Genomic DNA, 24,941 nt, shown 5'->3' on the forward strand with positions numbered 1-24,941 from the left:
GTCTGTTGCTACAGCTGGGAAAAGGGGCAGATGCTAAGGGATGGAGTGGGGGAAGGGGACTGACAAAGGGGCTAGGGATGGGAGGAGGTTCACTAGCAGATGGTAAGGGTGGAAGAAGGAGGATGAGGCTAGGGCTGGGAGACATGATGGGGCTAGGAGAAGGGGCCACGAGCTAACACAGGGCTGGAGATGGGAGAAAGGGTAGATGCTAAGGGATATGAATGAGAGAAGGGAGCTGACACAGGATGGGAGAAGGTGGCAGATAATAAAGGATACAGATAGGAGAATGAGGCAAATGTTACAGGATGTGGATGGAAGAAAGGGGCTGATGGCTGACTCAAGGCTGGGAATGGCAGGAGAAGGTTTACATTGGCAGATGGTGTGGGTGGGAGAAGAGAACCAAGGCTAGGGCTGGGAGAAGAATTTGATACAGGGGCTAGGAAAAGGGGACTATGAGCTAATATGGGGCTTGGAATTGGAGAAACGGCAGATGCTAATGGATGGGGGTACAAGAAGAAGTCTAATGCTGTGCCTGGGAGAAGGGGGCTGGGGGCAAGAGGTTGAAGCAGAGGCTGGGGGCTGACAAGGCAGGGGAGAAAAGGGCTGGGTTGTGGAGATTGGTCTAATGCTGGGGCAAGAAGGAGGGGACTAGGTTATTGGGGGGGGGGGGGGGGGAGGAGGAGATGGCCAGAGGCTGAAGCTGCTGGGGTGTGCACAAAAAAAATATTAGAATCATTTGTACATGTGGCTCTTAGATCCTAAGAAGATTTGTCAGGGCTTGTGCTAGTATTCTTATAAAGTACTCTTTGCACTCAGGCATTTATCTTAGAAATATTTCCCGTGGGAAGCCAAGATTTTTTTTTTTGAATTGTAGGATCAACAAATACTAAGTCAGTGTCTGAATATGACAGCAACAAAGATGAAATGGCAGAGTTTGTGAAATATCTTTGCTACTTATTCTGTCAGAAAGCAGTTATTTTAAACCCATCTGGAGCACTGCTTTCTACATCTCTATTTTCTTTGAATCTTACTTCCAGAAGTGACACTACAGAGCTTAAACACATCTAAGTTTGCCAAACAGACTCTGAGATTACAGACTCAATGTTCAGCAACCACAAGACTTTCGTATTTCTGATTCACATTACATCAGCACCCAAGATGAAGTATCTGACAAAGAAAAGGGTAGAGCTTCACGATTCAATTAAGGATTTCCAGCAAACCAGATCTGATTCAGATACTGGTGATGTGTTTCTTCTCATATGTATGGGACACTGAATATTTTCCATTTCTGTGCAAGAAGTTGTTTTTGATATTTGGTTATTTGTATGCTGAGGTTTCTTTCCTTGCAGTGTTCACAGCCCTTCTCTGTAAAATACTTTTGGAAAATTTCATCTGTTGAAATGTGTACTGCTCATTAACTTTTCCTATCTTATAATTAATTCTTTTCATTGCGTTCTTTGCTAAATACAGCCTTTAGAAGGTAATAACAGGCTACTTGGTCTAAGATGTCATCAGTGAATACTACTTAGACATCTTTGGAATAACTGAAACTTGACTGGATGAAAATGGAGCAGTACCATTGGCTGAACTATGCCCCACAGGATTCACTAACCAAGACAAAGGAAGCTGGGTGGAGGAGTAGCTGTCCTGATTTGAGAGACAATCAAATTGTGCAGAGTCTCCATCCCCCATCTGTCTGAGTCAGAATCGGGCTCATTTTCGAAAGAGAAGGACATCCATCGTTCTACATAAATCAGAAGATGGACATCTTTCTCCCAGAGACCTCCAAATCGGTATAATCAAAACCTGATTTTGGATGTTTCCAACTGCAGTCCGTCGCAAGGACGTCCAAATTTCAAGGGGGCATGTCAGAGGCGTGGTGAAGGCGGGACTTGGGCATGCCTGAGACTTGGACATCTTTGAGCCATAATCAAAAAAAGCAAGGATGTCCTAAAGTAAAACTTGGACGTTTTCACCCGGATGTGTTTTTTTAACGAATAAGGCACAAAAGGTTGCCCGAAATGACCAGATGACCACCGGAGGGAATCGGGGATGAACTCCCGTTACTCCCCCAGTGGTCACTAACCCCCTCCCACCCTCAAAAAACATCTTTAAAAATATTTCGTGCCAGCCTCTATGCCAGCCTCAGATGTCATACTCAGGTCTATGACAGCACATGCAGGTCCCTGGAGCAGTTTTAGTAGGTACTGCAGTGCACTTCAGACAGGCGGACCCAGGCCCTTACCCCCCCCTACCTGTTACAGTTGTGGAGGAAACAGAGAGCTCTCCAAAACCCATCACAATCCCACTGTACCCATATATAGGTGCCCCCCTTCACTCGTAAGGGCTATGGTAGTGGTGTAAAGTTGTAGGCAGTGAGTTTTGGGGGGCTCAGCACACATGGTAAGGGAGCTATGTTCCTGGAAGCATTTTATGAAGTCCACTGCTGTGCCCCCTAGGGTGCCCGGTTGGTGTTCTGGCATGTCAGGGGGACCAGTGCACTACACATGCTGGCTCCTCCCATGACCAAATGGCTTGCATTTGGACGTTTTTGACACGGACAGCTTTGGTTTCGAAAATCGCCGAAAGTCAAAGACGTCCATATCTAGGGACGTCCAAATTTAAGGATTTGGACGTCTCTGATGGTATTTTCGAAACGAAAGATGGACAACCATCTTTTTTTCGAAAATACGGGTTTCCCCGCCTCTGGATTTGGACGTTTTGCAAAGATGTCCAAATCACAACTTGGACGTTTCTTTCGAAAATGCCCCTCCACATCTCCTAATCCAGTTGGCGGATAAGGAACCAATGTGGCTGCTCGTGGTCTACAGAGCACCTTGCAACAATGCATCATCTGTGAAAGAACTGCTGAATCTGGTGACTAAGGTAACCCTGAGCTACCCTAGGTTAGTGATCATGGGAGACTTTAACTGACACATTGACACTCCAGACACCACTATTGCTGTCTTCCTTGATATGATGGCAGCTGTAGGATTCATTCAGGTGATCAAGTCTCCAACCCATGAAAAGGGCCATATGCTAGACTTGGTGTTCTGCAAAGGAGTCAACAACTTTGAACACAAGGGTGGCGGCATCAAGATAACACCTCTATTATGGACTGATCTTCTAATCAAATTTTCTATTAAGGACTAAATAAAACAGATGGGCCCAATCAAAGTTTGGAAGAAAATCTGAGACATAAGAAATCAGACTGCTGGAAACTTTCTGGAGCCCTTGTCCTACCCCTATGTGGACGAAAAGATGATAACAGTATCAGAACAGGTTTATATCTAAATGAATGCTTACCAATGGCATTAGATAAAATGGCCCCTCTAAAGGTCTTATGCTCTATAAACAAACGTTTCCCATGGTTCCCCAGAGCTACAGGTCCTTAAATGTCAAGGACGCCAACCTGAAAGAAAATGGTGAAAATCTCACCTAGATGAAGACAGGCTCAACTGTAAGAAACACATGGCAAATGAATCACCAGGCTTTAACAACAGCCAAAAAACAATATTCCCTCAACACATAGAACAAGTTGCATATTCAACCAAGCAACTATTTAAAACAGTAAACAGCCTACTGCAAACCCCACAACAGAACAAGCCTTCCCAGTCACAACTAACCAGCAATTAGTTTGCCACATACTTTTCCAACAAAATTAAAGGTCTCCATCAGGACCTACAGAGAGTCCCATCAAAACTCCCACCAGCTAATGAAGAGAACATTCCCTCTTCCCTATCACATACAGCCATCTAGGACTCATTCAACCAGGTCACAAAGGAAGCTCTTGATAAAATCCTGACAGGCCTACGGCCTACAACCTGCCCTTTTGATCCCTGCCCAGGAAAGACAGACAACAAGTGAGCACAGGCCTCACTGAAAGGGCCACTAAAATTGTTAACACCTCTCTTGGGGAAGGGCAGCTGCCAACAACACTAAAAAGAGCTGTGGTGTGCCCCCTACTGAAAAAGAGCTCACGACCAAGACTAGCTCGAAAACAACTGACCTGTCTCTAACATTCCTTTCCTGGCAAAACTGATATAACAGATAGTCTGCATTCAATTCAATGACTGGCTAATTGAAAGTAATTGGCTAGACCCATGTCAATCTGGCTTCAGACCTGGGTACTGAACAGAGACAGTTTTTGTGTCCCTTCTTGATGATCTGCACAGAAACCGTGACAGGAGATCTGCCTCAATACTAGCGTTGATGGATTTCTCAGCAGCCTTCGACACTGTGGATCATAATATCATGCTTACAAGACTGGCAGAAGCAGGTATCAGTGGCACAGTACTTACATGGTTCAAATCCTATTTATCAGATAGTCAACAATCAGTTCTGTTCAGCAACAGCACATCATTACCTTGGGCACTGAACTGTGGGGTGCCACAGGGATCCATACTGTCTCTCATTTTATTTAATATCTATCTCAAGCCTCTGCCTGAGCTGCTTCAGTCGACAGACACAAAATTCTACATCTATGTTGATGATGTGCAACTACTGATACTCATTGAACAGATACCCACAGCTTTGAGTAAACTACCTGCCTAATCGCAACTCAGCATGGACAAACAACAAACTCTGTCTGAGCCCATCAAAATATCTGGGATATCCTGAAAACCCCGACTGGCTGGTTATGCCTCAAGGACTGGGTTGAAAATCTCTGATCTATGCGCATATTTATGAACATCCATGATCTGCCCAAATTGCATCCCTGTACACTCCTACCAGTAAAGTTGGCACTATCATGTCAATGGCATGTAGTGTTGGTTATATTTTTGAACAGTCCATTTACACGTGTAATCAGCTTTTGCATGTGAAAATGGTTTTTAAAAGTACCCTCCACACATCAAAAGTATTCTCACCATCCACTGCTACACTTAACTAGAGGAAAAACAAATCCTCACAATCATCTTATGATCTACTAGTAAATTACATTAACTGCTTCAAACAACAAACATTTCTGTGGTACAATTACACTGTATGTGAACTGCAGAGGTGCGTAACTATCGAGGGCTATAATAGCAGCTTTCCCTCCTCTGCCAAGCTGTGAAATTCTAAATAGAAAAATGATTTCACTGAAAATACAGCTGTTGAAAGCAGAGAACGAGCTGCTGATTAAACTAATCCGATTCCCACTGAAACCAAATTTTCTTTCCTCAGGTGGGGTAGGGAAAGCTGACTCACATTTAAACTCAGTGAATGGAATATATATCCAACATGGAATGATTAAGCCCTTTAAAATTTATGGTTTTTACAGTTTAACCCCTTGCACATGTTATCTATTCTGAAGTTTCACAGATCATTTACCAATATTGGAGTGGAGGAGTGGCCTAGTGGTTAGGGTGGTGGACTTTGGTCCTAGGGAACTGAGGAACTGAATTTGATTCCCACTTAAGGCACAGGCAGCTCCTTGTGACTCTGGGCAAGTCACTTAACCTTCCATTGCCCCATGTAAGCAGCATTGAGCCTACCATGAGTGGGAAAAGCGCGGGGTACAACTATAACAAAAAAAAATATTAAATGATGCAATGATTTTCACTCTACAAATGGTATCATGCTTTCTGAAAATCTCAACCTCTAGAAAAGTACAAGAGTTAGGAGAGAACTACAATGAGGTCATTTACAGAAAGGCTTACCACATGAAATCAGAGTTTGTACACCAACAGATTTTGGAAGTGAGTGCCGATGTGAAGCTCCTGCCTTTGACACACCATGATGAAATCTTCCTCTTCCGGAAACTTCTCTGCTGTCCCATGATGCAGTGCTCCCCCTAAATATTAAAACCAGATAGTAAATACTGTATACAAAAGGTGGCAAGATGTCATTCATATCATATTTACTTTCACAGGATTGGAAAACCATATTCAAGAATATGACATTTTTGCTATTTGTTTTCTGGAGCTGCCACCTAATATGAATAGATACATAAAAATCTAGCTTTGCGGCATGATAGAGCAACAGTATGGTTCAAGAGGCCAGCCAGGGGGCTTAGTGGCACTGCAGTCTACTATCATATTTAGAACCTGGATTTGACTCTTAGGTCAGGTCTTCTGCTACCCAGGCTGTCAGGACTAGCCATGCTGCACAAGAACGGGGAACACAAGATAATCTGCCGCCTGAGACGAGGAATGAGCCACCACCGCTGCTTCCCCCTCCCCTCGAGGCGAGGAATGAGCTGTCACTGCCACTGCCACTCCCCACCACGGTCTGCCATCTCTCCCCTTCCTTCCTCAGCCCCATTCTATCAATTTACCTTTTCTTTCTTATTTTTCCAAAGGCAGCGATTCCCAGAGGCTGCCCTGCCACCGGTCCCGACCCCTTCTCTCTACTGTGGCCCGCCTCTCTGATGTTACTTCCTGTTTCCATGGAGGCAGGCCTGGCTCGGGGTGGGGGGTTGGGGTTCCTGCTCCTGCAGGGGGGGGGGCTGCATTGGGGGGGAATGGGGGGGGGCTTCTAATATGCAAATGCATGATGGGACAGGGCTCACTATTCCTCCCCAATGGTCTGCAAACCCTAATGCCAGCTCCAAGCTGCTGTAGGAATTGCCGCGGACAGCGTGCCAATGTTTGGTGTGCTGCTCACTGATCATTGAGGAGGAATATGCTAACAGCCCTGTTTTGCATGCATTTGCATGCTAATTGCATTCAGAGTCTGCAAGCTTGTTGTTTCACACGCTCAGGGGCTCTGATCATGGGGCGGTAGCAAACGGAGGCGCGAGTATGGCGCTAACAGCGTCTAGTGCCTGCATTTGCTTCTGATCAATGGCCTAAGAATATGTAATCTACTCTGTACAGTTTTTTTTCTGTTACTGAATGTGGCGGATTATACATCAGTATATTAAATTAAATTATTGTGATTCCATCTCTAGTAAAGCAGTGAACAATTTCCATGAAGCAGTCTCTGATTCTAGGTCTGTCAAAAGCAGTAACTGAAATCAAGATGTTTATCTGTTCAGTACCTGTAAGGTGGTGAGGTTCCAAGAGTCATAGTCATCTTCAGTGCATTCCCTGGAAAAAGTTGGCCTGAAATCTACTTTCACTAGTTCCCAGTCTGAACGGAAACTGATATGGCCAAAGATTCTGTAGAAAAAAAGATAATATATATTTATATAAAAAAGTCTAAGCAGTCATGCATTTATATATATATACATCTTCTCTGGAATATATTGTAATTAAAGTAAAACAAGAAACTTAGTGAGAAAAAGTGCCTCCTGAAAATCTTACTAACATTTCACTCTTGTACCTGACCACAATCAAAATGTGGGACAGAAGTAAAGCTTTTCAAAACAGGACCAGTCCATACCCACCCTTCTCTTTGACACCCACCTCCTCCCTTTCTCTTGTGACATTAGTCCAACACACTTCACCTATTGATCACTTTAGGTGAAGATATTCTTCACTGTTCTGTCTCTATTGATGATGATGACATTGCTCTGTGTCTTTTGTGACACTGCTCCTTCTAAACACCCCACGCCCTTAGTGCTGTTTTTCCCCAGTTTACCACTAGTTTCAGTTTACTGGATTTGTACCCCACAGTCATCTGAGTTGAGTACTCAGTTCTATCTGGCTTACATAAAATACAGCAGATATACAAATACAGATCAAGGATGCATAATAAGGCAGAGAGCCAGGGCTGTGCCTAGGGTCTCTGGCGCCCCCCTGCAGACTATCAGTTGGCGCCCCCCCCCCCCCGCAGACTATCAGTTGGCGGCGGCGGCGCCCCCCCCCCCCCCGTGAAAATGATTGCTCACCACTTGCCACACTGACAGGAATTGTCAGCAATATTCTTAGAAACAGATTGCTATACATTGCAAAATAAGATAGCAGATGTAAATTCTCAAAGTGGACATATTCCAAACACTAAAATGAAAATAAAATTATTTTTTTCTACCTTTGTTGTCTGGTGACTTTCTTTTTCTGATCATGCTGGCCCAGTATCTGATTCTGCTGCTATCTGTCCTCTTAACTCAGTTTCCAGGGCTTCCTTTCCATTTATTTCTTTCCTTTCCTCCTTTCTTCTTCATTTCTGGTCCTCAGCTTCTGCCTATTTTCTTCATCCATGTGCAGTTTTTCTCCTCTCTTCCTTTTCCCTCATTTCATCTCCTTCATCTTTCTTCCCTCCCCTCTATGTCCAGCAATTTCTCCTTTCTCCTCTCTCCCTGAGCCCTGCCCTCCCAATCCATGCCCATCCATGCTCCTCTGTCCCCTGCCCCCTCCATTCATCCTTTTCCAGCAATTCCCCTCTCTCCCTGAGCCCTGCCCTCCCAATCCATGCCCATCCATGCTCCTCTGTCCCCTGCCCCCTCCATTCATCCCTTTCCAGCAATTCCCCTCTCTCCCTGAGCCCTGCCCTCCCAATCCATGCCCATCCATGCTCCTCTGTCCCCTGCCCCCTCCATTCATCCTTTTCCAGCAATTCCCCTCTCTCCCTTCCATGACCCCCCCTCGCATCCATGCTCTCGTCTCTCCCCTGCCCTCCCGCTCCCATTGTTCAACTGCCCGCCCTCTTCTCTCCCCCCAACATCCCTTTTCTTTCTTTTTTCTTTTTAAATTTACCTCCGTAGCGGTTCCGGCAGCGTCAGTGAAGGAGGCGGTGCTCCCGACGTCGCTAGCCTTCCCTTCGCTGTGTTCCGCCTTCTTCTGATGTAATTTCCTTGATGTCAGAAGAAGGCGGAACACAGCGAAGGGAAGGCTAGCGACGTCGGGAGCGCTGCCTCCTTTACTGACGCTGCGCTGCCGGAACCGCTACGGAGGTACATTTAAAAAGGAAAAAAAAAGAAAAGGGATGTTGGGGGAGGGCGAGCGAGGTGAGCATGGTGCGGCGGCGCCCCCCAGAGGGAAGCGCCCCCCTGCCATGCTTACCTCGCTTACCGTGTTGGCACGGCCCTGCAGAGAGCTACACAGTTGTGGTTACAAGTAAAGGGGAGGATTATGGATATCAAGTGGAGGGTAAACCGCTAGAAGTACGAAGTCCATTAGGCAATGAATAGATCCAGGGTGTTGATTATCGGGTATGCCTTGCAGCTCTGATGTAAATCACATCTATGAATAAAAATTTCTTGTATAAAAATGTTTTCAGTTTTTAATGAAAGTTTTCATAGGTGGTGTCGTGTCATATGTCTTTGAGCAATGCATTCCACCATTTGGCCATACTATATGGAAAGCCGGCGGTATGGGCCGATTTATAAACTACCCCTTTACAACTGGGGAAATGGACAATTAGGTGGTCTCTCCTTGAGATTTGGTAGTGGTAACTCTATTAGTGACATCATATAGCTGGATGCAGTGCCACAGAAAACCTGGTATACGAAATCACTCTCGCTCTTATTGGTAGCCGATATAGGAATTGCAGTAGTGGTATGGCAGGGTCCAGTGGCGTTCCTACCCTCGATGACACCCGGGGCGGATCGCCGATGCGCCCCCCCCGGGTGTAGCGCTCCCCCCCCGTGAAATGACATCCCCCGGCGAAATGACACCCCCCGGGTGCACGCTGCTGGGGGGGGGGGCCACAGTGCGCGCCTGTGGGCTCCGAGTTCACTTCGCTAACTTCGCTGGTTCGCTGCAGCTCGCTCTGCCCCGGAACAGGAAGTAACCTGTTCCGTGGCAGAGGGAGGGAGCTGCAGCGAACCAGCGAAGTTAGCGTAGCGAACTTGGAGCCCACAGGCACGTGCCGCGGCACCCCCTAGCGGCGTGCACCCGGGGCAGACCGCCCCCATTGCCCCCCCCCCCTTGGTACGCCACTGGCAGGGTCATATCAGGATACGACTAGATGAAGGTCCATTGTTTCTCTACCCTAATCCCACTACTCCCACCCTCTGTAATACAGCTGTGACTCTTATACACTCCCCAACAAAGTCCCAAATCCACTTCAAACTCCACTACACAAGTAAAATTCCTGTTCCATACCATACTCTCTCATGATGCTCTTCATTCATGACACATCTCCCCTGAGGTTCTTCCTTCACACTGTGATAAGGAAAAGAAGCACACACACTGGGTTCTCTCTGTCATGTTAGCGCTGCCCAGGAGACAGGCATGTGAGACCCTATCCATATAAATCAAAAGCCCAGGAAACAGGATTTCAGCTCAGACACTTATTTGTAATAGAGGCTAGGGAAAGACAATTGCGGGGTAATATTCAGCCTGCAGCAGTAAGTGGTTTGTAAACTGCTCACAGCCATGGGTTACACTAACCCTGGATATTCAATGCTGCTGCAGGAGGTCTTATGCGGGCTTGGTTAAATATCAGCCAGGCCTGCATAAGCTCTAGCAGCCAGCCCGCCCAAAATTATACCCTGATATTCAGTGCCGGGACCGGGGCCTGGACATGGCCTGGCTCTGAATAATGAGGCATAATTTAGCCAGTGATGATCAGCATTTTAAAAAACGCTGAATGCTGCTGGATGAATATTGAGGGGTTAGTTTTTAGGTGAAATAGAACATTTTAAATAAATAAATAAAATGGACTTGGGGAAAATCCACTGCATATTTCTGAGATAAGCATAAAATGTATTGTACTGTTTTGGTATCTTGCCAGGTACTTGTGACCTGGATTGGCCACTTTGGAAACAGGATACTGGGCTTGATGGACCTTCGGTCTGTCCCAGTATGGAAACACTTATGTACTTATATGATATGTACCCCAGAAGTTGACTGGTGTCCAGTTAACTCAGCGCATAAAGTTAGACCAGCATTTTACTAAATATCACTTCTAACCGGCTAAGTTGTGGCTTTGCCTCAACTCTGCCCCCAAACCACCCCTAACCTAGCCAGTCAGGGAATGGCTGGTTAGCAGAGATATTCCGTGGCACTAGCTGGTTAATTGCTGCCAAATATCAGCGGCCAGCCAGCTTAGCAGGGTTTAACCAGGCAGGAGCCTCTCCAACCTGGTTAAACCTTTTTGAATATCAGGGCCTCAGATTTTACATCTGAGCCTGAGGGTAGGGAGGAAAGCAGTGAATTTCCTGGGACCACATATAGTACAGTCTCTGCCTCAAGGGAAATGGCTGTTTCATGAATGTAACAGGAAGTTCCCCTCCCCTCCTCACACATACCCCCAAGCCGCTCTCCCCCAGCACACCCCCCACCCCCTTCCACTCCCTCCCCCTGTACACATGTATCCCCATTCCCCTCCCCAGCACACTTCACAGTAGCATGGCAATTAGGTGGCTCACAGCCATACCTAATCCTCCCTTCCCCATCCCATTTTGGAGCCACCTCTCCCACCGAGCTACTGGTGATGGTCCGGGCCTTGCAGGAGCAGAAAGTATGTGCAAGTCCTCCCCTGTGGGGCTCCCACTGTCCTCACAGTCATCAGTCCATCCTGTTGCCCCTGCTGCACTCTGGAAATCTGGTCACTTGATTGGCTGGGTGGCTGATCTGCTGCTGGGCCCAGCACCCAGCAACGGACTGGGCCTCACAGTTGTCCCACTGGCCTGGAGTGCTGTGGGTCCCATTTTTGGACGCTTGGATGGCGGTTGCAGCTCTGCATCTGAGGCGGGTGCTATGTAGCTTGGCTGGGTGGTGTGGTCATTGGTGGCAGTTGTGGCTGGTGTGGATGGTTTTGCTGCAAGACTGGTGGCCTCGCTGGTTTCAGTTGGAGGCTCAGGCACTTTCTGTGTGGGCAGTTTGCTTGCCAAGGTTGCTGTGTAATCTTGGAGATCGTGCCGAACCCCTAGAAGCTGCTGCCAGATATTCTGGGCTGCTTCCAGGCTCTCCTTTCGCATTGTCTGCAGCAGCTGCCCACATTCCTGTTGGACTTGGAGCCCCTCACAGAGCAGCTGTAGCTTCTGCTGCTGGTAGTCCACCAGCTACAAATGCAGCCCAACAGTTTTGTTGATCATCCACAGCACCTGCCGCCTGTGGCTCCTCATCAGCCTTCTCTGTCTCTATTGAGCCATCTGCAAATGCTGCAGGAGGGAGGGAGGGAGGGAGGGAGGGAGGGAGGGAGGGAGGAAGTGTTCCATCACTGATTGCTCCTGCTCTTCTTCCCCAGGTACAATATATAACTTAGATTGTGATTGTGAGCTCATTAAGGAGAGAGCAAAGTACCTGTAATAGAAACTATAAGCCGCATAGTCACCTCAGAGATCACTTGCGGTATATCAATTGCTGAAATAAATAAATAAAATTAGCTGTAAGTGGTTCCTGGCTGGTGTCCTTAACGTTCTCTTTTTCTTCCACCGTGCCCTCCTGTGAGCCCTCAGCTGCTACCGACTTGCTCTCCTCCTCCTAATGTACTTGTGCTGCCTTCTGGCTGCTGGTTCCAGGCTCTCCATCAGACTGTGTCCTTGTCTCCATAGAGAAATGTGTCTGTTGCACTATCTAACTTGGCAGTCTGCTGCAGCCTTCCTGAACATACCCCTCCATGTACACTTCTAAACCACAGCTGATTAGGAATGGCATTGTCATGCAACACAAAGATATATACCTCTACATCCAACACTGTAAGAGCTAAGAGGTATGGTGCACTGTGTACCTCATAGACCAGGGTGCCAGAAAGCCACCCAGCCAGGTGGGTACAGAAAGAAGGATTGTGGAAGTGGTATGGAGGGCAAAGTGAGAGGAACACAGAGACCTAGAAAGCAGGAAAAGACACTGGTTGGTGATGGGCTTAGTTGGGGGGGGGGGGGGGGAGAAGGCACCTAAATATGACAGATACAGGGGCCCTCCACCCAGCAAGCTGAGTAGCCCTAGACCTGCCCACTAACTAGTACTCACTGTTGAATTGTTGGGACATGGCCCCTAATAATCAGCCTTTCAGCATGTACTATGGTGCGCCTTCTTATCCCCTCCCCCACCTTTCTAAGAACCTGTACTACACATGGGAGTACTATCAATGAGGCCCACCACTGTCCCTGCTTGAATGTTCTCTCCTTATTCTTCTGTAAAATTCATGTGTTGTACTTCTCTTCTTTTGTAATTCATGTAAGCCACATTGTGCCTGCATTTGTGGGAAAATGTGGGGTAGAAATGAACCATAAATAAATAAATATCATGACAGAAGCTAAAACGTTTACGGACCCACACTCTGAGAAAGTTTATTTGTTGCACTCTAAAACAAACTGCACTTCGGCGAATGTAATATATATCATAATGTGTCCATGTGCATTGTGCTATGTGGGACAGACATCTCGATGTTTAAAAACACGGTTAATAGAACACAGACACTGTATCCAGGCGGGGAAAACTTATGAACCTATGGTATCGCATTGTATACAATATCAACATCAGTTTTCAGATTTGAGATGCATTGGGTTGGAGCAAATGAGAGTAACAGAAAGAAGAGGGGATATTAGACGGATTTTAAGACAAAGAGAGCAGCGCTGGATATTTGAGTTACAGACTGTCATACCTAGGGGTTTAAATGTAGCGATTGAATGAAAAGCTTTTCTTTGACTGCTGGCTCACATGATTGGAGGATCAATGAGTGACGTCAGATGCCGAGTATACAAACATCTTGTTGTAAAAAAGAAGCCGTCCACCATTTTTGTACCAGAGTGATTTGGAGACGGAGAGACGTCAAGGACTTGGACATGCTTTAATTAAAGAAAGATTTCCCTGAAGCAGCTATATTTTAGCGAAACAGGGCTTCCCTGTCGGGACTTCATGGAAGTTAAGAGTACATTGCACACAAGGCTGGACTTATATAATAATTTTTGGAGAATTTGTCAATTGAGATAAGTACTCTTTCCAAGCTTTGGGAAGTGAAATTTGGGTCTCCTTTACAAGTGTTTGTTGGGGTACATGGCAGTGTTAGTGTGAAATTTGTTATAGTGGAGTTTTTTTTGAAGACGCATGACTGATACAGTTCCCTCATTATACAAAAGGCGTGTCCTTTAAGGAGTTTCCGAGTGATCTGAGGTCTTTTTTTCTCCACTTTTTTTCATCTTTGCCTGCCATTGCTGCCCTCAAACACGTTGTATATAAGGTAGGATCGTGGGATTGTTGTTGATTTCAATTATCCCAATATTGACTGGATAAATGTTAAATCAGTGAGTGCCAGGGACATAAAATTTCTAGATGTAATAGACGACTGCTTCTTGGAGCAACTGGTCCAGGAATCAAGAGGGGGAACCATTTTTGATCTAGTCCTTGGTGGTGTGCAGGGCATAGTATGAGAGGTAATGATGTTGGGTCCCCTGGGAAACAGTGATCATAACATGATCAAGTCTGAGCTACTATCTGGAATGAAGCCACAATGTAAATCTACTGCAGCTGTATTTAATTTTCGAAAGGGCAACTATAATAAAATGAGGAAAACGGTTATAAAGAAGCTAAAAGAATCGGTTGCAAAGATTAGGATACTAAATCAGGCATGGATGTATTTTAATGCATGGTGTAATATTTACAATGCTGCCTTTCATGCATAAGGTTGTTGCTTTTTGAGTCCTGGGAGTTAGAGCTGTTGTGCAAAAACACACTTACCATACTGTAAGTTTGTGTATAGTGTTATGCAGTGGAGGAATTATGTGTTGCCCTTACTGAGGTGACATCAAAACTAATTTTAGTTTGACATAACATTGGAGAGTGTTGGTATCTCTGCACTCTGGTCCACTATATTCCTTCCCTCCACTACCCCTATGTCCAGCAACCCCCCCCCCCCCCCCACACACACACACTATGCAGCCATGGAGCTCTCAGACAGTTTTGAACAACTTGAGGTTCATGAAGAACCTTTTGACCTTGCAGCTCCCAATCTTATAAGGTGGGGGGGGGGGCAGGGGAGGGGAAGGGGAAGATATGTGCCTGAGAGAGAGGCATACTGGCTTTGGGGAAGTGGGATGTGAGAGACAGAAAGAGGAGGAGGGGGGACATGAAGCTCAGGCTTCTAAAGAGATGTAGGCATCATCTAATGACACAAAATCCACTTTAATTCAATTGCCTAAGAAACCTATATAAATATATATATCTACTGAAGCTTACACTGTTTAATTTTCTTTGCCACTTTATTCTCTGGCATTTGATATGTATCTTAATATCTAAATGTAATAAAAGATATTATCTGCCACTATTTTGCTGACCATTCTGTATGTTTTCAGACAGTTAAGGACTCAAGCCTGGCCCCACCCATTTTAGCCTCCCCAAACAGCTGAGCCAACAACCACCTATGTAGCTAATTATACACTTGCAAGGAAACAGGAAAACAAAAAAAGCACCCAGCTGAGCCATATACAAACATCCACATATGCATTAACATGCAGAGGCGTTAGGAAGAATCGCATGAGCCATGCTCTGCATGCTTTCTCTAATTGTTTAAATCTACTTTAATTCTAAATAAAATATGGAATAAACCATTACAATGAACAAACCAGCCCTGTTATTTCTTGCTACGCATTTGTAAACCCAGTCCTAGTGACTATGTAATATATTCTTCCTGCTTTGCCCACTAGATGGTGATCTAATATAGCCTACTAGCAAAATGCCCAGTATAACACACCACAACAACAGGGAAAGATCATATAGCATAGATCATAAAGCACAATATTACTGCAGCATGTGGCGGGATCATGGTTAACATCAACAGTTGGGTCTAAGCCAGCGCAGGAGGAGGAAGTGACCTACTGTGTACCAGTTCACTTCATCCTCTTCTTGCCATACGAGCTACACTGGAGGGCTCAACAACCGGCTCACAAAATTCCAGAAAAGTTTACAGCCAGCTCCAGCACACCACTGGACACATGTTCAAATCCCACTGTAGTGCTATTATTTTTTTTTCTGGGGTTCCCTCCAGGAATAGAAAAATACTTACTAGACCTAAAGATATAGGACCTGCAAGCTGAAGGTATTGAAGTGGTGTACATTCAGGTACAGCAGGGCTGCCGAGAGACTGAGCCGGGCCCGGGGCAAGGCCGCCCACAGGGCTGCCGCCTACACCCGCCCACCCCCAGCCCCGTCAACAGCCCCCCTCCGTCCGCCACCAGGCCCCCTGCATTCAAATCGGCAGTGCCTCACCGCCGTGTGAAAGCGGCAGATTGCCTTCCTTCGGGCCTTCCCTCATTGTGTCCCGCCCTCGTCTGATGTAACTTCCTGTTTCCGCGAGGGCGGGGCACAGTGAGGGAGGGCCCGAATGGAGACGATCTGCCGCTTTCATATGGAGGTGAGGCGTTGCCGATTTGAATGCAGGGGGCCCGGTGGCGGACGGAGGGGGGTTGTCGACGAAGCTGAGGGCAGGCAGGTGAGACCGGGGACTACAGCGCCAGTGGCCTGAAAGCAAGAGAAGGAGAGAGACCCCAGCGCCAGGCCCCCCTTGGAGGCCCGGGGAATTTTGCCCCCCCTCTCGGCGGCCCTGAGGTACAGTAGATATTTTTCTCTTCTTGGAGGGATTATATTTACACACACACACACAAAAAAAATTACAGTGGGATTTGAACCTGTGTCTGTTGGGAGAAAAAGATGTCTGTGTGGCCATTTTCATAAGAATGGTGCCAGACAGACTTCCTTGTCCCTTGGTTTCCCCATTTGTAAAATGGTTATTCAGGATGGATGTCTCCAGTGTAAGGACGTCTTTCTCACATATTTTCAAACATGAAATCCCAACATTTTTCCTGTTCAAAAATGGCCGTTTGATTTGGATATTTTGTGCTGGGCTTTTTTGGGGGGGAGGGTGGGGCACTTAGATGTCCTTTCAAAAATGCCCCTCTATGCATATAGGGGTCAATTCAAGGAAGGTTGCCTAAAGCCAGGCGCCAACATTTTGAGGGTCTTTTACTAAGCCATGGTAGCATTTTTAGTTCACAGTAGAAATCAGCTGGTGGTAAACGCCGAGACACTCACAAGAATAATAATGGGCATCTCGGTGTTTACCGCCAGCTGATTTCTACCACGAGTTAAAAATGCTACAGCAGCTTAGTAAAAGACCACTTTTGTGCACTAAGCGTGAACTCTGTAACAGCAATTAAGCATGTAATTGATCTTATGGAATACTAGGGTAAGTCGGTATTTATGCACCAACATAGGGATGACCATTTACACCATGTCTATGGCAGGCAGGGCTCCTGAGGATGGGGGCAGGGGTGGCAAGATTTTCCAGGCCCAGTCTCCAAGGGGGGCCCAACACCAGAAGGTTCTGCTCCCTCTCTCCTGATCATGTAAACATGATAGCCTGGGTCCCCGCACATAGGAACAGAAGAGTGACAGACAGAGAGAGGAGCAGATGCAGGAAGGTAGGGGGGTGGGGGTGGGGTGGCAGCTGCGGCAGCCTTGCCCCGGGCCCGGCTCTGTCTCTTGGCGGCCCTGATGGCAGGTGCCTAAATGAGGTACTTTGTGTGTGCATAACTGATAGTATTCTAAAAGGTGAATGCTAGAATAGTCGATCTACCCATGTCCCTCCCACATGAATGCTCTCTGGGTATTTACGTGCTAGACAATTTGTGCACATACGTTACAGAACAGTGTTATAACTCACACACATAACTGCAAATTAGTGTCAATTAATGCTAGTTAAACCCAATTAATATGCAGCCCTTAATAACTATTGCCCTACGCAATATAACTTCTGGTTCTAGGAACTACCGTAGACTTCACCTTCCAGATTTCAAGAATGCAATATAAGTCGGTTCACTCCGCAGACTTTCGATACCAAGATGCCAAGTGATGGAACTCACTGCCAATGGAAATCAAGGGTCAGCCTGGTTACTTGGTATTTTGTAAGAGACTGGAAAGTTTCCTGAGAGGTTTCTACCCATTGATGCAGTATGTCATATTATAACTGGCCATCAGTGGTTTATTATTTAGTTCTCATTTGTATCTTATTGTGTTACTCTGCTCTTACTTGATATTTTGTTTATGGTATTGTAAACCTTGTATGTTGTTTTATTTATTGTAAGCCACATTGAACTCAAGTATGTTCGGGATAATGTGGGGTATAAATGTCAAAATAAATAAATAAAATAAGAACATTATTGATGGTTATCACCAATTAAGCAACAATCAAGGGCCAATTGAGTAATTAAGTTGCATGCATAAGTGGCACGATTCATAACTAAACATGCAATTGTGCACCACTTATAGAATTAGAGGGATAGTTTCTCCCATAATCTACTTATAGTGGCCTGGCTAGTACCCACCGCTTCTCTCCTCCCTCTGACACTCCCAGGCTTCCTTTTGTTCTCCTGAGCAGTCCACTGACACTTCTTTCCTTCTTTTCTCTCCCCAACTGATCTGTACTGACCTGTGTCTTGGCTATAAGCATCCATCCCACTCACACCTGTTTCATGCTCATGCACTCCCTTACACTTGCCTTACTTTTGCCTTTCACAATTAGCCACTCCTCTCTTTCTTAAAGTCATTAGACAAGATACACAAAATGCTATAAACATTTGCACACTTACTTCATATTCAAATATATTCAAGACAAAACAGAAAGGAGATGAATCAGGCAAACCTCCAAATAAAGTGACATTTTGCTCTCTCCTCTGTTCTAAACCTTCTCTCCGAGGTCCTGCAATGTATCATCACCTCACAGCAGTGAGAGAAGTGCAGAGCTCAAAGCTGCACTTTATACAGCAGTCAGGGAAGGAAGAGACTGGGCATACTCACTGGCCATACCCATTAAAATCGTGTACATTAAGGACCACACGTACTACTTTAATACATATTAAAATGGTGTGGTATCTGTACACAGTAATACAACGTGATTCCGATTGTGTCTCCTACTTCTCTTGTGTCTTCCCAAATTATAATGCTAATATTTTACCATTACTATGCACTAAAAGTTGCTGTTAACATTCATTAATGGCAAAATGTTAGTACAGATTAGTAGATAGGCTTGTGTATTGTTTGACTAACTAAAACAGAATCTTCTAAGCTACAATCGATCACCAACGGGAACTGCAGTGTTGCAACTGATCCATATATAAACTGCTGTGTGCAATTAGTGGTCAGTGAAGTCCATAAATCTCTTCAATAAATAATAATCTTAAACTCAATATGGTTGTGATAATGTGACACACACATCACCCAGTAAGTACTGCTAAATGTGATGATATTAGAAACCCATATAACGAGATGACAATCCCTAAAAATGAAGACAGATAATGTGGTGCTGGAAGACTGCACAAAGAAATGTGTTCAGGCTCAGCACGAGATTTTGTAGTCCAACAGTTCTGGGATGCGAGGTGTGTGTTTTTGGAGCAGGGTCATGTGGGGCCCATAAGTTGGTTTCACTTTATGCAGCCAGTTGCCCATCATGCATTAATTCTACACAAAGAGGAAAAATAAGAATTTGCCTATAATAACTGGCAAGCTCATATTCACGCAAGACGTTAAGCAAGATGAACAGTTGGGGCATCCTTGAAAGAGTACAGAGTGTCCAGCAGCAAGGTACCAGGCAAATCGGTGAGACAGATGTCTCTCCACTATACGCTCTACAACCACTGTAAGTTAGTCCTGTCCCTTATATCTTGATTAACTGTACAAAGAACTTACCTTTAGTTTAGCCACAAATTTATTTATTCCAACTGACTCTATATCATACATCTTGTCTCCATCTATATATCTGCATTTGGCCCCTCAGCTATATGGTAAGCTGTGTTGTACAAAAGCATTATATCATAACAATGTTATTTGATTGCTCTAATTGTTGCTTATTAGATATTCCATCACTATTATGCTGACATCGTATTATATCTCTGTTATTTGAATTTCAGTGCTGTTAAGTGTGTATATTGTTATGCTGTTAACAAAATTGTAAGTTTGATGTTAAACTGTACTTACTGTACACTGCCTTGGGTAAATTTCTTCATAAAGGTGATTAATAAATCCCAATAAATAAATAATGTCTTAGCTGTGGATAAACTATACTGCTATTTCACACATGTGAACTACAATTTTGTATCTAGGTTATAAAATGGACATTCATGTTTATGTTTATTATCATTTGATATTCCACCCAATTAGAAGACTGTCTAGGTGGTTTACAATGCTATGTTAAAATAATAAAAATAACAAGAAAACACAATGGTTGACAGAAAAGTAAAACAAAATAACAATAAAACTAGAGAGCCTTGACCCACTGTCAGTCCTCCCTGTGTGCACAGGAGCAAAAAAGACCTAAGGTCACATAGGACTAAAGGCATCCTGAAATGAGTGTCTTTAATTTATTTCTAAACACCTCCAATGAGTGCTCCAATCTAAGAAGAATAGGAAGAGCATTCCAAAGTGACAGGCAGGTCACACTAAAAATTTGAGATTGGATAGTGTCCGAGCAAATGACACGAACAGATGGTACTACTAATTGGTGTTGTTGCAAAGAATGTAATGACCTAGAACGTAGGGAGTGAAAAACCGAGATAAGTACTGTAGAAAAACTGAATGAAAATCTTTGTGTACAGACAAGTATCTTAAATGTTATTCTATGTGTAACAGGAAACCAGTGCTCCAGACGCATAAGTATTACATGATCGTATTTTCTGGAATTTGTAATTAACTTGGCCATATTTTGTACTATTTTTAACCTCCGTATTTCAGAAACTCATACACCGTTTAGAAAAACATTACAAGTACATATAAAGCAGCCATTGTAAATAAGAGTCTGTCCAATTAAAGCCTACAAAGTTGAAAAAAATGATTGCCCCTAACTGAAAGAACAATTGACAGGGAGGCAAAACTGTTGTCGAAAACGCCTCTATGCCCATCTCAGGGGACAGATCACTGGATGTCTCCACAAAATCCGCGTCCAACCTTGTATGATGTAATTTAGTGACAAAGTCGACAATAGTGTTTGTTCAAAGAGTTTATCACAGAATAATGATGTGTGAAAAAATCCAATCTCTACCAAATCGCATATTACAAGCAACATTATACATCTGTTGATCTGGTAAGCCCACGCCACCTTCCCGCCTCAAAAGTTGGAGTTGTTTCAGGGAGGCACGGGGGAATTTACCACTCCATAGGAAATGACAGGTCAACTTATTCCAGCATCTCCTATCCTGTAACCTCAAAATAATAGGCAAATTTTGCAACATGTACAGCCATTTTGGTAATATAATCATCTTCAAAAAATGGATTTCCCCCCACAATGACACTGGAAGGGGGGCTCAGCGATCACAGAGTCATGCAGTCTCCAATAAAAGGGGGACTACATTTAATCCACTGAGGAGATGGAGCTCCCTAGGGATGTGCAGTCCCAAATATTGCAGGGATGTTCCGGACCACCTTAGCAGGAAGGACCCACGCCAGCACGCCGGAAGATCTCCAGGCAATCCTCTGACTTATCCATATTGATCCACAAGCCCGAGGCCTGCCCCAAACCCAATAAAATATCCAAGGCTAAGGAGGTCTGCAGCTCTGTCAACATCGTTAACAAGTCATCAGCAAACAATGTTAGTTTAAACCAATCAGTCCCACTGGTATTCCCCATACAGTGTCATCCATGTGAAGTTTCAACACCAAGGGTTCCATACATAAAATGAACAAAATGGGGGGCAGGGAACGTCAATAGATGGGGGAGAGGACAGCATTAACGAGAAACTAAGTCCAGGGCGCCGTATATAATAAGTGAATCATAGTGACTATAAGACCATGAAGACCAAAATGGGCAAGTACTTCCCAAAGATAGGGCCAAGAAACATGATCAAATGCTTTCTCTAAATCAAAATTTATTAAGAGAGCATCTGTGTGCTGCTGAGTGACATAAGTAAGTGCTGTAATAATCTTGCGAATGGTGCATGTCGCATTTCTACCCCAAACAAATTCCACCTGGTGTGGGGCAACCAGGTCTGGGATAATTACACTAAGCCTGTTTGCTAAAACATTTGCACATATCTTGGAATCAGTATTTAATAATGAGATTGGTTTGTATGAGCCAATAAGAAGTGGATCTTGACCCGGTTTTAGTATGGGGATCACCACTGCTCCCCCTAATGCACAGGTTTTCAACCCAGTCCTCGGGGCACACCTAGCCAGTCTGGGTTTTCAGGATATCCTGAAAATCCGGACTGGCTGGGTGTGCCCCGAGGACTACTACTACTACTACTACTATTTAGCATTTCTATAGCGCTACAAGGCGTACGCAGCGCTGCACAAACATAGAAGAAAGACAGTCCCTGCTCAAAGAGCTTACAATCTAATAGAGAACTGGGTTGAAACCCCCTTACCATATAGGGAAGACAACCATGTTCCAGTGCCTCATTATATAACCGTAATAAGGTAGCCAACAGTGGGAGATTCAGTATCTTGAAAAGTTCCAAGGTAAGAACATCCAGCCCTGGCGCTTTGTGCGCAGGTGCCACACAGATAGCATTTTGCATCTCCCCCACATGTAATAGAGCATTCAAGATAGCCAAATTCTCCTTCATCAGTGTCAGAAAGGGGACCATGTTCAAAAACTGAAGATCCTTGGAATCAGGATCATGGCTGCCATATATAAGGTGCGGTAAAACTTATGGAAAAAAATAACTAATCTGCTTATTACACGTGCTCTTAGTACCCCTTTGGTCCTTCAGACTAGGTACAATCTAGGGACCTAATTGTGTTCTAACCAAATAGGCCAAACAGGTTCCCATGCGATTCCCATAACAAAAGAAGTGATGTCGGCCATAACGCATTGTGTTAATGGTGCGTTGGTGAAGCAGGGCATTTAGTTGTGTCTAAATTTGCCTAAATTGCTCTTTATGTACAGCTTTAAATTGTTTGCTAAGGCTTGTTGAGCCTTTCTTAATTATTGTTGTAGTTGTAAACAGGGGCGTATCTGCGTGGGGCCACAGGGGCCTGGGCCCCCGCAGATTTCGCCCTGGCCCCCCTCCCCGCCGTCAACCCTCCCCCGCTGCTTACTTTTGCTGGCGCCGAGGTCCGACCCGCAATCTCCGTTTTTCGTCTTCCTCCGTGGCCATGCTTCCAGGAAGTAACGCTGCAGTGCTGATTCGTTGAATCCAGTTCGGCGTCTGACGTCAGACGTCGAACTGGAGTCAACGAATCAGCACTGCAGCGTTACTTCCTGGAAGCATGGCCACGGAGGAAGACGAAAAACGGAGATTGCGGGTCGGGACCTCGGCGCCAGCAAAAGTAAGCAGCGGGGGAGGGTTGACGGCGGGGAGGGGGTGGAGAGAGAGAGGCGGCGGCGGCGGCGGCGGGGGGGGGGGGGGGGGGGGGGGAGGAGGGAGGCAAAAATGTGCCCCCCCTCTCTGGCTCTGGCCCCCCCTACCGCCGGATTCCAGATACGCCCCTGGTTGTAAAATTTGAAGATTGAAACGTTTTATATGGGAAGCTATGTAAGAAATGATATCGCCCCTTATAACGGCCTTACCTGCTTCCCAGAGAAGACCCGGGGTATCACAGTGGAGCACATTATTCTGACAGTATTCATCCCATTTTTTAAGGATGTAGGCTTGGAAATCAGTATCCTCAGCTAGAAGGACTGGTGTATGCCACAATGGGTGGGGTTCTCAGCATGGAAGATTTTCCCCTTGCATGAGTGCATGGTCCAAGATTCCTAGTGGTACAATATTGGCCCCTCGTACCTATGGGAATAACGCAGTTGATAATAAAATATAATCTAACCTACTTTCAGATAAATGCGTCCTAGAAATATGTGTAAACCAAGCCTCTCTCGAGTGTACTGTTCTCCAGATGTCCAGAACATCTAAACTGGGACAAAGGAGGTCACCCCCACCCCCACCCCCCCTCATCAAACCGCTGTGGTCCAAGGATTGTAGAAAGTTTTTCTGTCCTGCAGCGGATCAGCTACTGCATTAAAATTCTCCCCTCCCCCGATAATTGTACAAGTTAGCCCCAAAAGTAATTTAAGCAAAGTAGGGAAGAAAGTTCTATCTGGAAAAGTTGGAGGACCACCCACATGCCCTGTGTGTCAGTATACAAATGATGTTCTTGAAATGGTACAGCCTATTAATCAGAATTGCCACCCTGCTTGGTGGGACACTGGGGCTGAGGAGTAATAGCAGTGTCCTACCCATTCTCTCTGCATCTTCTGATGTTCCTGTGGGGTCAGATGTTTCTGCTGCAAAAGCAACCCCCCCGATGCCTCATGGCCATAAGAAGTTTTTTCCTCTTAACTGGGGAGTTTATCCCACAAACATTCCACTTCAAAAAGTTAAAGGCCACCTGGTCAAGGGACGATCAGTGAAGCCCTCCTGAAAACATCCCCCAGATCCCACCCAAGGGGTCCAACGCAATGATAGTCCAAATGTACACTCAAAGAAATTCAATACAGTTATCACAACCAAACACAATGCACAGGTTACAATCCTTACCTCACCATTCATCACATGATATGGTTTGATATAAGAGCAAAAGCGGAGTGCGGATGCACAAAGTACTGGATTTCAGACGTAATGATTTTGATAAAATGAGGGAATACCTGAAGAAGGAGCTGTTGGAATGGGAAGGTGTAGGAGAAGTGGAAAATCAGTGGTCAAAGCTAAAGGCTGCTATAAATATGGCAACTGATCTTTACGCAAGGAAAGTAAACAAAAACAACAGAAACAGGAAGCCTATATGGTTCTCCAAACAAGTAGCTGAAACAATAAGATCAAAAGAGGCTTTTTTCAAAAAATACAAAAGAACGCAATGAGAGGATCACGGAAAAGATTATCGGATTAAACTCAAAGAAGCAAAGAGGGAAATGTCTAAAGATGTAAAGAGAGGTGACAAGACCTTTTTCAGATATACGTGGAGGGGCATAATTGAATGAAAACGTCTATCTCCATGGGCGTTTATCTCCGAGAATGGGTCTGTGAAGGGGCGGACCGAACCGTATTTTCGAAAAACATAGACGTCCATGTTTTATTCGACAATTTGTGAGCTGGGCGTTTTTGTTTTTCAGTGATAATGGAAAATGAAAGCGCCCAGGTCAAAAACGAATAAATCCAAGGCATTTGTTCGTGAGAGGGGCCAGGAGTCGTAGTGCACTGGTCCCCCTCACATGCCAGGACACCAACCGGGCACCCTCGGGGGCACTTTTACAAAAACAAAAAAAAA

The 24,941-nt window shown here is 45.2% G+C and overlaps 1 protein-coding gene across 2 annotated transcripts in view; it reads right to left on the minus strand.

Moving 5' to 3' along the window:
* Positions 1-24,941, minus strand: part of SORCS2 (sortilin related VPS10 domain containing receptor 2) — a 1,538,136-nt gene that overhangs the window by 84,563 nt on the left and 1,428,632 nt on the right. For both annotated transcript variants that reach the window (XM_030191157.1, XM_030191158.1), the window contains 2 exons: positions 6,965-7,085; positions 5,643-5,776 (listed from right to left, as the gene is read on the minus strand). In XM_030191157.1, the coding sequence (XP_030047017.1) occupies positions 5,643-5,776; positions 6,965-7,085 (255 nt within the window). The remainder of the gene's footprint in view (positions 1-5,642; positions 5,777-6,964; positions 7,086-24,941) is intronic.

This window comes from Microcaecilia unicolor, chromosome 2 (assembly GCF_901765095.1).
Source record: "Microcaecilia unicolor chromosome 2, aMicUni1.1, whole genome shotgun sequence".
Taxonomy (NCBI): Eukaryota; Metazoa; Chordata; class Amphibia; order Gymnophiona; family Siphonopidae; genus Microcaecilia; species Microcaecilia unicolor.